General features: G+C 41.8%; 1 protein-coding gene and 1 pseudogene across 1 annotated transcript in view; one reads left to right on the top strand and one right to left on the bottom strand.

Annotated features, from left to right (window-relative positions):
• Positions 1-1,620: 1,620 nt before the first annotated feature.
• On the bottom strand, positions 1,621-2,171 carry LOC100386150 (group XIIA secretory phospholipase A2 pseudogene; annotated as a pseudogene).
• Positions 2,172-10,595: 8,424 nt separating this feature from the next.
• Positions 10,596-14,867, top strand: part of KIFC3 (kinesin family member C3) — a 106,349-nt gene continuing 102,077 nt past the window's right edge. Inside the window, exon 1 of the mRNA XM_078358296.1 lies at positions 10,596-10,756. Coding sequence (XP_078214422.1) covers positions 10,649-10,756 — 108 coding nt within the window. The 5' untranslated portion in view covers positions 10,596-10,648. The remainder of the gene's footprint in view (positions 10,757-14,867) is intronic.

Genomic DNA, 14,867 nt, shown 5'->3' with positions numbered 1-14,867 from the left:
AAGGCCTAGTTGCCTGAACTGATTGGGGCTCCCTCACATTGGAAACTGGTTTATTTTATTTTTATTGTTGTTATTTTTTAATTTAATTTTTAAAATTGAGGTACATGTGCAGAACATGCTGGTTTGTTACATAGGTATATGCATGCCATGGTGGTTTGCTGCACCCATCAACCTGTTACCTACCTTAGATATTTCTCCTAATGCTATTCCTCCCATAGTCCCCCACCTCCTGAAAGGCCCTGGTAGGTGACGTTCCTCTCACTGTGTCCATGTGTTCTCATTGTTCAACTCCCACTTTTGAGTGAGAGCATGCAGTGTTTGATTTTCTGTTCTTGTGTTAGTTTGCTGAGAATGATGGTTTCCAGTTTCATCTGTGTCCCTGCAAAGGACATGAACTCACCCTTTTTTTTACAGCTGCCTAGTATGCCATGGTGTCTATGTGCCACATTTTTTTTATACAGTCTATCACTGATGGACATTTGGGTTGGTTCCAAGTATTTGCTATTGTGAACAGTGCCGTGATAAACATATGTGTGCATGTCTTTATAGTAGAATGATTTATAATCCTTTTGGTATATACCCAGTAATGGGATTGCTGGGTCAAATGGTATCCCTAGTTCTAGATCCCTTAGGAATAACCACACTGTCTTCCACAATGGTTGAACTAATTTGTACTCCCACCACTAGTGTAAAAGTGTTTATTTCTCCACATTCTCTCCAGCATCTGTTTCCCGACTTTTTAATCATTGCCATTCTAACTGGTGTGAGATGGTACCTCATTGTGGTTTTGACTTGCATTTCCCTAATGACCAATGATGATGAGTTTTTTTCCCCATATGTTTGTTGGCTGTATAAATGTCTTCTTTTGAGAAATGTCTGTTCATATCCTTTGCCCATTTTTTTTTTTGGAGTTGTTTAAGTTCTCTGTAGATTCTGAATATTAGCCCTTTGTCAGATGGAAAGATTGCAAAACTTTTCTTCCATTCTGCAGGTTGCCTGTTCACTCGGATGACCGCTTCTTTTGCTGTGCAGAAGCTCTTTTGTTTAATTAGGTCCCGTTTGTTAATTTTGGCTTTCGTTGCCATTGCTTTTGGTGTTTTAGTCGTGAAGTCATTGTTCATGCCTTAAACACCTGAATGGTATTGCCTAGGTTTTCTTCTGGGTTTTTTTTTTTCTAGGCTTAAACGTGTATTTAAAATTTCATAGTAAACAAATACTTGTAAGTGATGCTTTTCCCATATTTCCACATAAGATAATGTTGAACAGACCTCATAATGATTTTATATTTGATCTCTTTTTGGTAAATATAGGTGTGAAAACTGAGTTATATACTCTTCTTTTCAAAAATTCTCCCCTTAATGAGCACTTGTTTTTGATCCTGTCAAGACATTTTCCATACTGAGGGAGCAGTGCCCAAGAAGATACCTGAGAAGACAAGCGTGCCCTCCCCTTATTATCTCCCTTTTTTTCTTTGAGGTGTTAAGATCAAGATATAAGTTATGTTAAGGTCTCAAAATAATCCTTTCACAAAAATAAGACAGTTTTATGTTGTAAAAACGGTAGTTATTTGTCAAAGGTTATGTTCTTCGGTCTTCTTCCATCACCAGCTGTCAGCATCTCCTAAAGATCGTTTTTTTCTTCATGATGACACCTGCATGCGGCTCGCTGGCTGTCCGGATATGGATTACAACCTAAATGTACAACACTGTCAACCAGGAGCTCCACTGCTGTTTCACAGGCCTGAGCATGCTGAGTACATCTCGGCAGATCCTGGAGAGGCAATACTGGAACTCCTCGTCGCTGTCATTCTTGCTTTTGCCACAGGTCTCCTAGCACCTATCGTGTTGGTTGCAGCTTTTTGTCAGGGAAGGGATCTCCATGTTAAGATGAACACCAAACAGTGGAGAGCCACATCCATTCGGTGTGGAGGGTTTATAACCCCAACGTGGGAAAGGCTTAGATCCGCCACTGCATTCATACTGGCAGAGACCGTCCTTGCCTCCCAGGAGGTCCAAGGCGGCGTTCAGGTACTTGTGTATCTTGTGAACGTCGTTCCGGATGGTCTTCAGGGTGGCCCTCCAGTCGGTGGTCTGGGCCTGCTCCTGGCACCTGACAACAGCGGCCATGAGGAGGAGCAGGAGGATGAGCGCAGGGCGCGGGAGCAGGGCCATCCGCGCAGCGCGGGGCTCTACGGTCCCCGAGCTGCAGTGGCGGGCGCGTCCACACGGAGCCCCCGGGACGCGCTAGGCAGCAGCGCGGGCCCCGGGCTTGGCAGCCGCCGGCTCCAGCTCCGGCTCCATATCCACGCCTCCTTCGCCTCCTTCCCCGCTGGCCGGCAGGGCCTCGCTGGCTTCACTGGAACCACCTCTGGGAGGCAGCGCCGTTGCCTCTTTTGGGGTTTTTATGGTTTCCGCTCTGACGTTTAAGTCTTTAATCCATCTGGAGTTCATTTTTGTATCAGGTGTAAGGAAGGGATCCAGTTTCAGTGTTCCGCATATGGCTAGCCAGTTTTCCCAACATCGTTTATTAAATGGGGAATTTTTCCCACATTGCTTGTTTTTGTCAGGTTTGTCAAAGATCAGACGGTTGTAGATGGGGGGCATTATTTTTCAGGCCTCTGTTCTGTTTCATTGCCATATATATCTGTTTTGGTACCAGTACCATGCTGTTTTGGTTCATATAGTTTGAAGTCAGGTAGTGTGATGCCTCAAGCTTTGTTCTTTTTGCTTAGGATTGTCTTGGCTGTGCAGGCCCTTTTTGGTTGCATATGAAATTTAAAGTAGTTTTCTCCAATTCTGTGAAGAAAGTCAATGGGAGCTTGATGCTGATAGCATTGAATCTATAAATTACTTTGACCAGTATGGCCATTTTCTTTCTTTCTTTTAATTGTACTTTAGGTTCTGGGGTACATGTGCAGATCCTGCAGGATTGTTGCATAGGTACACACGTGGCAATGTGGTTTGCTGCCTCCATTCCCCTGTCACCTACATCTTGCATTGCAGCCCTTGTTGTCCCTCCCCTACCTCTCCACCCTCCTGCTATCCCTACCTTGGCCCCCCTGCAATGGACCCGTGTGTGATGCTCTCCTCCCTGTGTCCACGTGTTCTCATTGTTCAACATCCGCCTATGAGTGAGAACCTGCAGTGTTTGATTTTCTATTTTTGTGTCAGTGTGCTGAGAATTATGGTTTCCAGATTCATCCATGTCCCTACAAAGGGCACAAACTCATTTTTTATGGCTGCATACTATTTCATGGTATATGTGTGCCACATTTTCCTTGTCCAGTCTATCGTCGATGGGCATTTGGGTTGGCTCCAGGTCTTTGCTATTGTAAACAGTGCCGCTATGAACATCCATGTTCATGTGTCTTTATAATGCAATGATTTATAACCATATATTTCCGTTTGTTTTTGTCCTCTGCCATTTCTTCGTAGTTTTTCTTACAGGGAAGCCCTGTCACCTCCTTGGTTAAATCTGTTCCTGAGTAGTATTTTATTATTGTTTAGCTGTTGTAATTGGTATTAATTTCTAGTTTTATTCCATTGCAGTTTGAGAAGATGCTTGATATGATTTCAAGTTGTTTTTTTTTTGAGACGGAGTTTCGCTCTTGTTACCCAGGCTGGAGTGCAATGGCACGATCTCGGCTCACCGCAACCTCCGCCTCCTGGGTCCAGGCAATTCTCCTGCCTCAATTTCCCGAGTAGGTGGGATTACAGGCACGTGCCACTGTGCCCAGCTAATTTTTTTGTAGTTTTAGTAGAGACAGGGTTTCACCATGTTGACCAGGATGGTCTCGATCTCTTGACCTCGTGATCCACCCGCCTCGGCCTCCCAAAGTGCTGGGATTACAGGCGTGAGCCACCGCACCCAGCCTCAAGTTTTTAAAATTTGGTAAGACTTGTTTTCTGGCCTAATATACAGTCTATCCTGGAGAATGTTCTATGTGCCCCTGAGAAGAATATGTACTCTGTAGCAATTTGAGGAAATGTTCTGAGAGTTTCTTAGAGGAGTTTAGGTTGTTTTATATAAAGGATCAGGTCTTGTGCAAAGAGAAACAATTTGATTTCTTCTTTCCCAATTTAGAGGCTCTTCGTCTTTTTTCTCACCCAGTTGCTCTGGGAAAGATATCTAATATTGAGTTGAATACAACTGCTGAATGTGGGTGTCCTTGCCTTATGCCGGTTCTTAGAGGAAAGACTTGCAGCTTTTCCTCATTCAGTGTAATGTTAGCTGTGGTTTTGCCATATATGTCCTTGGTTGTGTTGAAACATGTTCCTTGTATGCCTAATTTGTTGGAGTTTTTAATAATAAAGGTTCATTAATTAGAGGCTTATTTTCAAGTGTTCTTCTGGGAGTGATGTATTGGCTTAGGTCTGAATAATTTAATATGGCATCCCTAACACTCCTTGAGAAAATGTGGGGAATGACAAAGGATGTGAAGAGGCAGGAGACTTTGTACTAAGAAGTGACTTAGACCAGGTGCAGTGGCTCATGCCTGGAATCCCAACACTTTGGAGGCCAAGGTGGTGGATCATAATGTCAGGAGTTCAAGGCCAGCCTGGCTAACATCTCTACTAAAAATACAAAACCCCATCTGTGAAATCCCATGTCTACTGAAAATACAAAAGATTAGCTGGACACAGTGGCAGATGCCTGTAATCTCAGCTACTTGGGAGGCTAAGGCAGGAGAATCTCTTGACCCTGGAAGGTGGAGGATGCAGTGAGCCGAGACCATGCCACTGTATTCCAGTCTGGGCAACAGAGCAAAACTCCATCTCAAAAACAAAAAGTGACTTAGAGCCATTTTAAAGAGGAAATACATTAAACAATTAGGAAAACGAAAGCCTACTGTCACGTAAAAGTGCTGTGTGGCAAAGATGATGTGAGCAAAACCTATTTTTGTGATTCCTGGTGGTTTTAAATTTGTTTTTGATTTTCTAAGTAATTCAAGGATCCATATTTTAAGAATCTACTATGCTATAGGTAACATTTTATTGCAACTGAATTTATTTTAAAAATTATTTGTTTTATGTTGGGCTATTCTAAGTCTTCTTTCTTCATTACCAAACCACATTATTTTACTTACACAGGCTGATCTTACGGAAACAGTGGAAACTGCATCTTCAGACGGTCTACATGTGGATGAAGAGATTAAAGTTCTTCAACAGGCATTATGATCTCTAAAAACAATGGAAAACAAACATGAAACACCGCAGAAGGATGAGGAGGAGTTGGAAGAACTAGTAAACTTCAAAGGTTACATGGAAATGAATATGTTAGAACATAGTCCATTGAAACGCTGTAAACAGGAGGATGAAGAAAGAGCAAGTCAGGAGACAGCAGAAGAATTAGAAAAACTCCGTCAATTTATACAGGTTAGTTTGTTTATCTGTAATGTGCCTTCATTCATTACACTGCAAATTATATTTTGAGGGATATATATATTGTATGTGTTTTTGCTACTGCTCTTATAGAGATTTGGTAGATTTCTAGAAGGAAAGTGGTATCTGTTTCTCTCTTTAAATATTTTACTTGCCATTATTATTGTACTAAATTGATCTTCCATAATAATGATTCTCATTGGCAAATCATTTGATTACTAAGACTGATTGATAGAAAACGAGACGAATAGAAAAAGAAATGCGACTTAGAAATTATGCTATCCTCTTGAATTATTCTTTATTTTTATTTTTTATTTATTGTACTTTAGAGTCTGGGGTACATGTCCAGATCATGCAAGATTGTTGCATATGTGCATTCATGGCATGGTGGTTTGTGCCACCATCCCCCCATCACCTATACCTGACATTTCTCCCGACCTCATCCTTCCCCCACCTTTCCTCCCATTATCCCTGCTGTGGCCTCCCCCAGTGGACCCCAGTGTGTGGAGCTCCCCTCTTTGTGTCCAAGTGTTCTCATTGTTCAACATCCACCTATGAGTGAGAACATGTGGTGTTTGATTTTCTGTTCTTGTGTCAGTTTGCTGAGAATGATGGTTTCCAGGTTCATCCATGTTCCTGCAAAGGACATGAACTCATCCTTTTTTATGGTTGCATGGTATTCCATGGTGTGCCACATTTTCTCTGTCCGGTCTATCATTGATGGGCATTTGGGTTGGCTCCAGGTCTTTGCTGTTGTAAACAGTGCCGCTGTGAACCTGTGTGTGCATGTGTCCTTATAATAGAATGATTTATAATCCTTTGGATATATACCCAGTAATGGGATTGCTGGGTCAAATGGAATTTCTATTTCTAGGTCCTTGAGGAATTGCCACTGTCTTCCACATGGTTGACCTCGTTTACACTGCCACCAACAGTGTAAAAGTGTTCCTATGTCTCCACATCCTCTCCAGCATCTGTTGTCTCCAGATTTTTTAATGATCTCCAGTATGGCCATTTTCATGATATTGATTCTTCGTATCCATGAGCATGGAATGTTTTTCCATTTGTTTGTGTCCTCTCTTATTTCCTTGAGCAGTGATTTGTAGTTCTTTTTGAAGAGGTCCTCCACATCCCTTGTAAGTGATATTCCTAGTTATTTCATTGTCTTTGTGGTGATTGTGAATGGGCATTGACTCATGATTTGGCTCTGTTTGTCTATTATTGATGTACAGGAATGCTTGTGAATTTTGCACATTGATTTTGTATCCTGAGACTTTGCTGAAGTTGCTTTTATGGCTTAAGGAGATTTTGGGCTGAGACTATGGGGTTTTCTAGATATTACAGTCATGTTATCTGTGAACAGAGACAATTTGACTTTCTTTTTTCCTGATCAAATACCCTTTATTTCTTTCTTTTACCTGATTGCCCTGGCCAGAACTTCCAATACTATGTTGAATAAGAATGGTGAGAGAGGGCATTTTTGTCCCCTGCCGGTTTTCAAAGGGAATGCTTCCAGTTGTTGCCCATTCAGTATGATATTGGCTATGGGTTTGTCATAAATAGCTTTTATTATGTTGAGATATATTCCATCAATACCTAGTTTATTGACAGTTTGTAGCATGAAGGGCTGTTGGATTTTGTTGAAGTCCTTTCCTGCATCTACTGAGATAATCATGTGTTTTTTGTCATTGGTTTTGTTTATGTGATGATTTATGTTTATTGATTTTCATATGTTGAACCAGCCTAACATCCCAGGGATGATGCCAACTTGATTCTAGATTTTTCATCTTTTATACTTTGTGAACTCACAAGATTTGAGACAGGTCTCAGTTAATTTAAAGTTTATTTTGCCAAGGTTTGAGGACACACCCATGGCACAGTCTCAGGAAGTCCTAATGACATGTTCCCAAGGTGGTCAGGGCACAGCTTAGTTTCATAGATTGTAGGTTTCATCTGGAAAGATGGGAAAACCTGAAGCAAAGGCAGGAAGACTTGAAGTGGTGAGGACGCTTCCAGGTCACAGATAGGTCATCCACAAAGGGTTACATTCTTTCGAGTTTCTGATTAGCCTTTCCAAAGGCGCAAGTCAGATGTGCATCTATCTCAGTGAGCAGAGAGGTGATTTTGAAAAGAATGGGAGGCAGTTTGCCCTAAGCAATTTCCAGCTTGAGTTTTCCTTAGTGATTTTGGGGGCCTGAGATTTTTTCCTTACACAACTTCAAATTATATATTTTCTTTCATCCTCACCATCTTTATTCTATAACTTGAACAAATTCTAAAAAGGCTCATTTACTTAGTTATCAGAATGTGTAACTAAAGAAAACTTTGGAAAAACCTTTTCCTCAATAGTTAATATGCCTTTCTCCTGTCTGCTGCTTCTCATCAGCATTGTTTGTTGTTAATAAATTAAACTTAGCATTTATTAATTCCTACTTTAAAGAACATTAATTTCTACTGTTTAAGTTATTGCTTCTTGCTGTCTTTTTGTTTAAATCAAATTTTCTGTTTATTTTTCCCTAACAAATGACCCAGAGTTGAGTCGCTGAAAACATTTATTTAGTTCAGCAATGTGTGGGTTGGGAAAAGCTTGGCCAGTACAGCTTTTTTTTGCTCTCCCGAGCTTCACTTGGGATGAATCAGAGGTTGGAGGACTGGAATCATCTGAAGACTTGTTCCCTAACAGTCTGGTTGTTGGCGATGGCACTGACTGAAACTTTACTTGGGGCAGGCAGCCCAAATACCTACACTGGAACTTCTAGGTGCTCTCTGTGGCCTGAGTTTTCTCACAACATGGGGGCTAAGTTCTAAGGACAAGCAGTATGAGGTAGGGGCCTTTTCTAACTTAATGTTGGAAGGCACGTGATAACTACTTTTGCCACATTTCTTCATTAGCGGCAAGTCACTAGGGTTGGTCCACAGTCTACTTCTCTATAGGATCATTTTTTTCTTCTATTTTTATTACTTATCTATTTATGTATATTAGAAATGGGGTCTCACTATGTTACCCAGGCTGGCCTTCAACTCCTGGGCTCAAGGGATCCTCCCACTTCATCTCCCAAGTTGCTGTGACTACAGGCATGTTACTCCATGCCTGGCTTTCTTGTATATGCTGTGGTCATGTATATTTGTACACATTTATAGGATACACAATAATATTTTGATACATATAAACAACATATACCAAAATCATGAGTCTTGGTGTAAAATATGTGAATTAATTTCTGGGTTCTCTATTCTTTCGGTTGGTGTATGAACAGATTGCAAATAAAAATTTGTTTTCATACCAGGACCATGTGTTTAGGTTACTGAATCCTTGTAATATTATTTGAAGTAAGGTAGAGTGATGCCTACGCTTTCCCCCCACCCGCCCCTCAGGATTGGTTTGGCTACTGTGACCCTTTTGGTTTCATATCAGTTCTAGAGTCACTTTTCCTAACACTGTGAAGAAACAATGTTGGTAGCTTGATAGGAGTAGTGTTGAATCTGTAGATTTCCTTGGGCAGTATGACCGTTTCGATGATACTCATTCTTCCAGTCCATGAGCATTGATTTTTTTCATTTGTTTGTTTAATTTCTAATTTCTTCCAGCAGTTTATGTTTCTTCTTGTAAAAAATCTTTTATATGTTTGGTCAGATGAATTTCCAGGCATTTTATTTTTCGTGACTATTTGTAAATGGGATTGTGTTCTTGATTTGGCTTTCACCCTAAACATGGTTGGTATGTAGAAATTCTGCTGATATTTGTACATTGACTTGTAGCTAGAAACTTTACTGAAATTGTTATCAGGTCTAGGAGCCTTTTGACAGTCTTTAGGGTTGTCTAGGTGTGCAACCATATCATATTATTCATTGTCTAGGTGTGCCCTGTAGTCCTTGCTACTCAGGAGGCTGAGGTGGGAGGAAAGCTTGAACCCAGGAGTTCAAGATTGCGGTGAGCCATGATCATGCCATAGCACTCCAGCCTAGGCAACAGAGCAAGACCCTGTCTCAAATAAAAAGTAAAAAAGAAACTTGAAGAATACATATATACTCTTAATAAATACTCAATTTGTGATTTATTGAGTTAGTAGAGTCCCATGCCACAGGTCCTTCAAAAGTACATGTCCTCCTAAGAGAAATATTTAGTTACAGTAACAAGCAGTAAATTGATAAAAGAACAAGAGGGCCAGAGTACACAGAAATTGTTTTATGGCCTTTTCCATGTCTCAGGTACTCTATAATTGTCTGCTTCATCCATGTTCTGAAGCTTGTTAGTCATTGCATCGCCAGGATGAAGTTAGGCCTCTTGGTTTAACTTCGTATTTGCAGGTTTGACCTAATTCCTTGGCGGCTCGTAATATAATTAAGGTGGCGTTTCCTTCTCTTATCTGCCCTCCCCACTCTCCGGCTTTCCCTCCCCGCCATGTGCCTGTTTATCACTAGATGGTGCTAAGACTTGGGTTATAGCTGCCAGAGACTCTAGGAAAGTTGTTCTGAAGCCAAGCAGGCTGGAATTTGAGAACTGGAAGATGCCTTCAAAGCTCATCCAGGCAGCACTTTTGTTTTACAAATGAGGAAACAGAAACTCAGTGAAAATAAATAATTTGTCAGAACCCCAGAGATCTCTCCCCTCCTTTTTTCTCCCCCACCCTTTCTTATCTGTTAATAGCGTCCAGTGTTACCTCATCACCCAGGAAGGAGCGCAGCTCAGAGCAACAAGGTCAGATTTGCTTTGCAGAAAGTGCTCTGGCAGCTACATGTCACCCTTCATTGATTTATTCATTGATTCATTCCAAAAGCAGTTATGGGGTACCTACTTTTTGCTTTGCATGGTGCTAGATATTAGGAATAAAAATTAGATGAGAATTCCTAGGATTCTAGAAATTCATATTCTCTTAGGAAATATAGAAATGCAAAAAAAAAAAAAAAAAAAATCACCCCCTAAATAAAAGATGCTGTAATAGAGGTGATTACAGGATGCTCTGGTCACTTGGAGGAGTTCGCAGCCAGCTGCATTTGTAATTCAAAGGGAAGATTTTGGTGAGCTAACATTGGAGGCTGAGGAATGGGAGGAAGGGCTGTCCACGTAGGCTTGGAGGGCTGGAGAGGCTTGCTAGAGAGAGTAGCTGGTGGTGGCTAATGACCAAAGGGCAGAGTCAAAGGAGCAGGTGGTAATCTGGGAAGGAGGGGATGGACTGGAAAAGTCTTCATCTGAGGTGTCATGCTGAGGAATTTGTACTTTATCCTGAAGGCTATGGGACAACCCAGTAAAGCGTATTGCTCAGAGAATGGCATGGACAGAGTTGCTTTTCCAAAAGAACACACTGACAGCTGCATGGAGGCCCAGACACCAGGAAACCTTCAGATCGGAGGCTGGCATCCCGGAACAGTGCGAGGTAAGGGGCTGGCTGGGTTGAGGCAGTGGGAATGGGAGGAGAAGGCCTGTTGGAGAGAAATTTCAGGAGCAGGACTGACAACGTCTTTTTGAAAAACAGTGATTGGGATTGTAGCTAATATTCTTAGAAGATTGTTACCACTCTGTTATTTGAATTACTTATACAACATTGAAGGCATTAAATTTTAATTGAATATACATATTACTTGGATACAATTTTTGAGATTATTCTAAAAATGCAATTTAATGGCAGTATAGTAATCCTCTCTTATCCACAGTTTTGCTTTCTGAGGTTTCAGTAACCCTTGGTCAACCAAGGTCCAAAAATATTAAATGGAAAACTCCAGAAATAATTCATAAATTTTAAGTTGCACAATGTTCTAAGTAGCTTGATGAAATCTCAGCCAGGCATGGTGCCTCACACCTATAATCCCGGGACTTTGAGAGGCCCAGGCTGGAGGATCACTTGAGCTCAGGAGTTTGAGGTCAGCCTGGGCAAGACCCTGTCTGTACTAAAAAAATAAATAAAAATAAATTAGCCAGGTGTAGTGGTGTGCACCTGTAGCTGCAGCTACTCAGGACAGAAAATTAAATAATAACAATAAAAAGGACAACCAAAAAGCTCCCAGGCAGCAGCAGGTAAGCTCACCTGCCAGAATTTGCTTCTAGAAGCTCATCCTTATTCTTTGATGATCTATATATATGACTAGCCAGTACTTCTGTGCCTTCAGCTTGAAAATATTACCAGCCAGGCGTGATGGCCCACACCTGTAATTCCAGCATTTTGGGAGGCTGAAATGAGCAGATCTCAAGGTCAGGAGTTAGAGACCAGCCTAGCCAACATGATGAAAGCTGTCTCTACTAAAAATACAAAAATTAGCCAGGCGTGGTGGTGGGTACCTGTAATCCGAACTACTTGGGAGACTGAGGCAGGAGGATTACTTGAACCTGGGAGGCGAAGTTGTAGTGTGCTAAGATCACACCATTGCACTCCAGCCTGCCAGAGAGAGCAAGACTCCATCTCAAGAAAAAAGAAAAGAAAAGAAAAAAAAATATTTTACCTGTAGGAAAGATGATGATGATGATGACTATTATTTTTGAGGCAGAGTCTCACTCTGTCACCAGGCTGGAGTGCAGCGACATGATCTTGGCTCACTGCAACCTCCACCTCCCCGGTTCAAGCGATTCTCGGGTATCATCCTCCCAAGTAGCTAGGATTACAGGCGTGAGCCAACATGCCTGGATAATTTTTGTATTTTTAGTAGGGACAGGGTTTCACCATGTTGGTCAGGCTGGTCTTCAACTTCTGGCCTCAAATGATCCACCTGCCTTGGCCTCCCAAAGTGCTGGGATTACAGCTGTGAGCCACCGTGCCCAGCCTAGGCAAGATTATTTTGATCATATGGCTTCCTTCTGCCCTTCTGGCTGTCAGTACCATGGTGAAAATTGTTTATGATCATCCACTGGGAGAGTGGACACTGGGTCCACAGTCCTTCCTGGCACCTGCAGTACGTCCTTGGGAACATCCAGGCCAGCCATTTACCTTGGTCAGCTTTGTTTCGTTTATGAGATTGATAATTAACAAATTAATTATCTAAGATTGTGCAGTGAGAGAGGGAAAGACCTTGAGATAGATTAACAGTGTCAAAGATATCCTAACCAGAGTGACTCCATCTTGAATAAAGGCTGGGTAAGGCCAATCCTGCTGGGTGGCATTCACAGGGGGTTGGCACTGTTGGTCAAAAGATATTTATGGTTGATGGGATGAGTTAAAGATGCTAACTTACCAAATAAAGACCCAGAACTTACAGAAATGCCCCAGTATTTCAAGAACAAAAAGCATTCTTAGTTTAAGAATAGGTTTTGCTTTAAAGATAATAGTACACTTGTAATTTCTTGCAGAAATCAGTAGTAACATAGGAAAATAGCAATACTAATAACCCATCACAGGCTGATCAAAAGTCTTTGTAATGAAGTATCCTATTGTTAACAAGCTGTATAAGCAAGCACTATGTTTAAGGGAGAGGCATTCTTGGTCAAGCATGGTGACTCATGCCTGTAATCCCAGCTCTTGGGGAGGCTAAGATAGATGAATCTTTTTAGCCCAGGAGTTCAAGACCAGCCTGGCCAACATGGAAAAACCCTGTCTTTACAGAAGATGAGCCAGGTGTGGTGGTATGCAACTGTAGCTCAGCTACCTGGGAGGCTGAGGTGGAGGATCGATTGAGCCTGGGAGGTTGAGGCCACAGCAAGCCATGATAGTGCCGCTGTTCTCCAGTCTGGATGGCAGAGTAAGCTGTGGTATCAAAATAGAGAAATAAAATTTAAAAAGTAGGGGCATTCCTCTTGCTTGCTGAGGATACCTTACTCCATAATAGTTTCTAACAAACTTTTACTTTGCTATACTCTGCAACTTGCTATGAATTCTTTCCCAAGAAAGGGAGATCTAAGAACCTGCTCTTGGGGTCTGGGACAAGACCCACTTTCTGGTAACAGCAATGGTAATGAGTGAACATACATAAGTTAATTATCGTTTGGATGTCCAGTTTGATTTTCTAAATTTTACTCTGTCTTTATAGAATTCCCCAGGGAAGAATTAAGAGGGTTTCACCTGCCCCACTTGTTTTATCTTATTTTGTTTTGTTTTTGAGACAGAGTCTCACTCTGTTGCCCAGGCTGGAGTATGGTGGCACAATTTTAGCTCTCTGTAACCTCTGCCTTCTGGGTTCAAGCCATCCTTCCTCCTCAGCACCCTGAGTAGCTGGGACTACAAGCATGCATCACCACACCCAGCTAATTTTTGTATTTTTAATAGAGACAGGGTTTCTCCATGTTGGCCAGGCTGGTCTTGAACTCCTGACCTTAAGGGATCTGCCCACCTCAGCCTCCCAAAATGCTGGGATTACAAGTGTAGCCACTGCACCCAGACTTGTTTTTATTTTAAATGTTTGTGGGGAAATGTAGAGATGAAATCAGTGGTTCTGTTTGTAGTGACCTATACAGTTGCCCTCCCACTGTAACTGGTGTATGACTTCGGGGGGTGTGGGAGGAGTGTTTCATGTGGGAAATTTCTAAGGCTGATGGAGACATAATCTTGGGGTCTGTGGCAGCTCAGCAGGAATGAATAAGCCCCCTGCTGGAGTTTCTGAGAGCTTCGTAAAAACACCTATAATTAGTATCTCCTTAGTGAGACTGTTTTTACACTTTAACTAAAGCCATTCATTCCATGTTAACTGCATGAAGCAAACGCTGGAAGAAGGAGGGTGAGGAACGCTGCCTTTTCTTAAGTCTGGAAGGGGAAGCAGAAAAAAATACTGAAGCTGAGAATATACATTAGTAAACTCTAATTTTTGGTGTGTGTCTTCAGTGTAGACATTTCTGGAAAGGCTTGTGTCTCCTCTTTGGGATCAGGCACCATGTTATCTTTGCTGCCCACCGCAGCGAAAAGTTGTAGGGTAGTCATGGCTTCCAGGAAATCTCTAATTCTCCAGAATAGAAACTGTTCAAGTGCTTTCTGAAACAGAGGTGAATATGGTCCTATGTATTATATTAAGACAAGAAGAATGTAAAGAAAAGCATCGGTTTGCTTTTTTTGTTATAAAAACAAATACTTCATAGGATATTTTTCTATGCATTTGTCTGTCTTGATGTATAAGTTGGCTTCAGCTGTTTCTGTGTTCCAGGGACGGGAAGGCTTCTTCTCCTAGGGACAAAGTGCTCTGTGCCCGGGCAGACGTATCATGGACATTTGGGTTGCAATGAGGTTCTGAGACTAAAAGAAGCTAAATGTCTTTGCTCATTCAGTATCAGGAAAGAAAGAAAGAAAAAGAAAGAGAAAGAAAGAAAGAAAGAGAGAGAGAGAAAGAGACAGAAAGAAAGAAAGAAAAAGAAATAGAGGAAGGAAAGAAGGAAGGAAGGAAAAGATGCGGTAGCTCATGCCTATAATCCCAGCACTTTGGGAGGCCGAGGCAGGTGGATCATGAGGTCAAGAGATCGAGACCATCCTGGTCAACAAGGTGAAACACCGTCTCTCCTAAAAATACAAAAATTAGCTGGGCATGGTGGCACGCGCCTGTAATCCCAGCTACTCGGGAGGCTGAGGCAGGAGAATT

The sequence above is a fragment of the Callithrix jacchus genome, chromosome 20, assembly GCF_049354715.1.
Source record: "Callithrix jacchus isolate 240 chromosome 20, calJac240_pri, whole genome shotgun sequence".
NCBI classification, from domain to species: domain Eukaryota; kingdom Metazoa; phylum Chordata; class Mammalia; order Primates; family Cebidae; genus Callithrix; species Callithrix jacchus.
The sequence above is the reverse complement of the archived record's forward strand: the minus strand, read 5'-3'. Positions and strand labels throughout refer to the sequence as shown.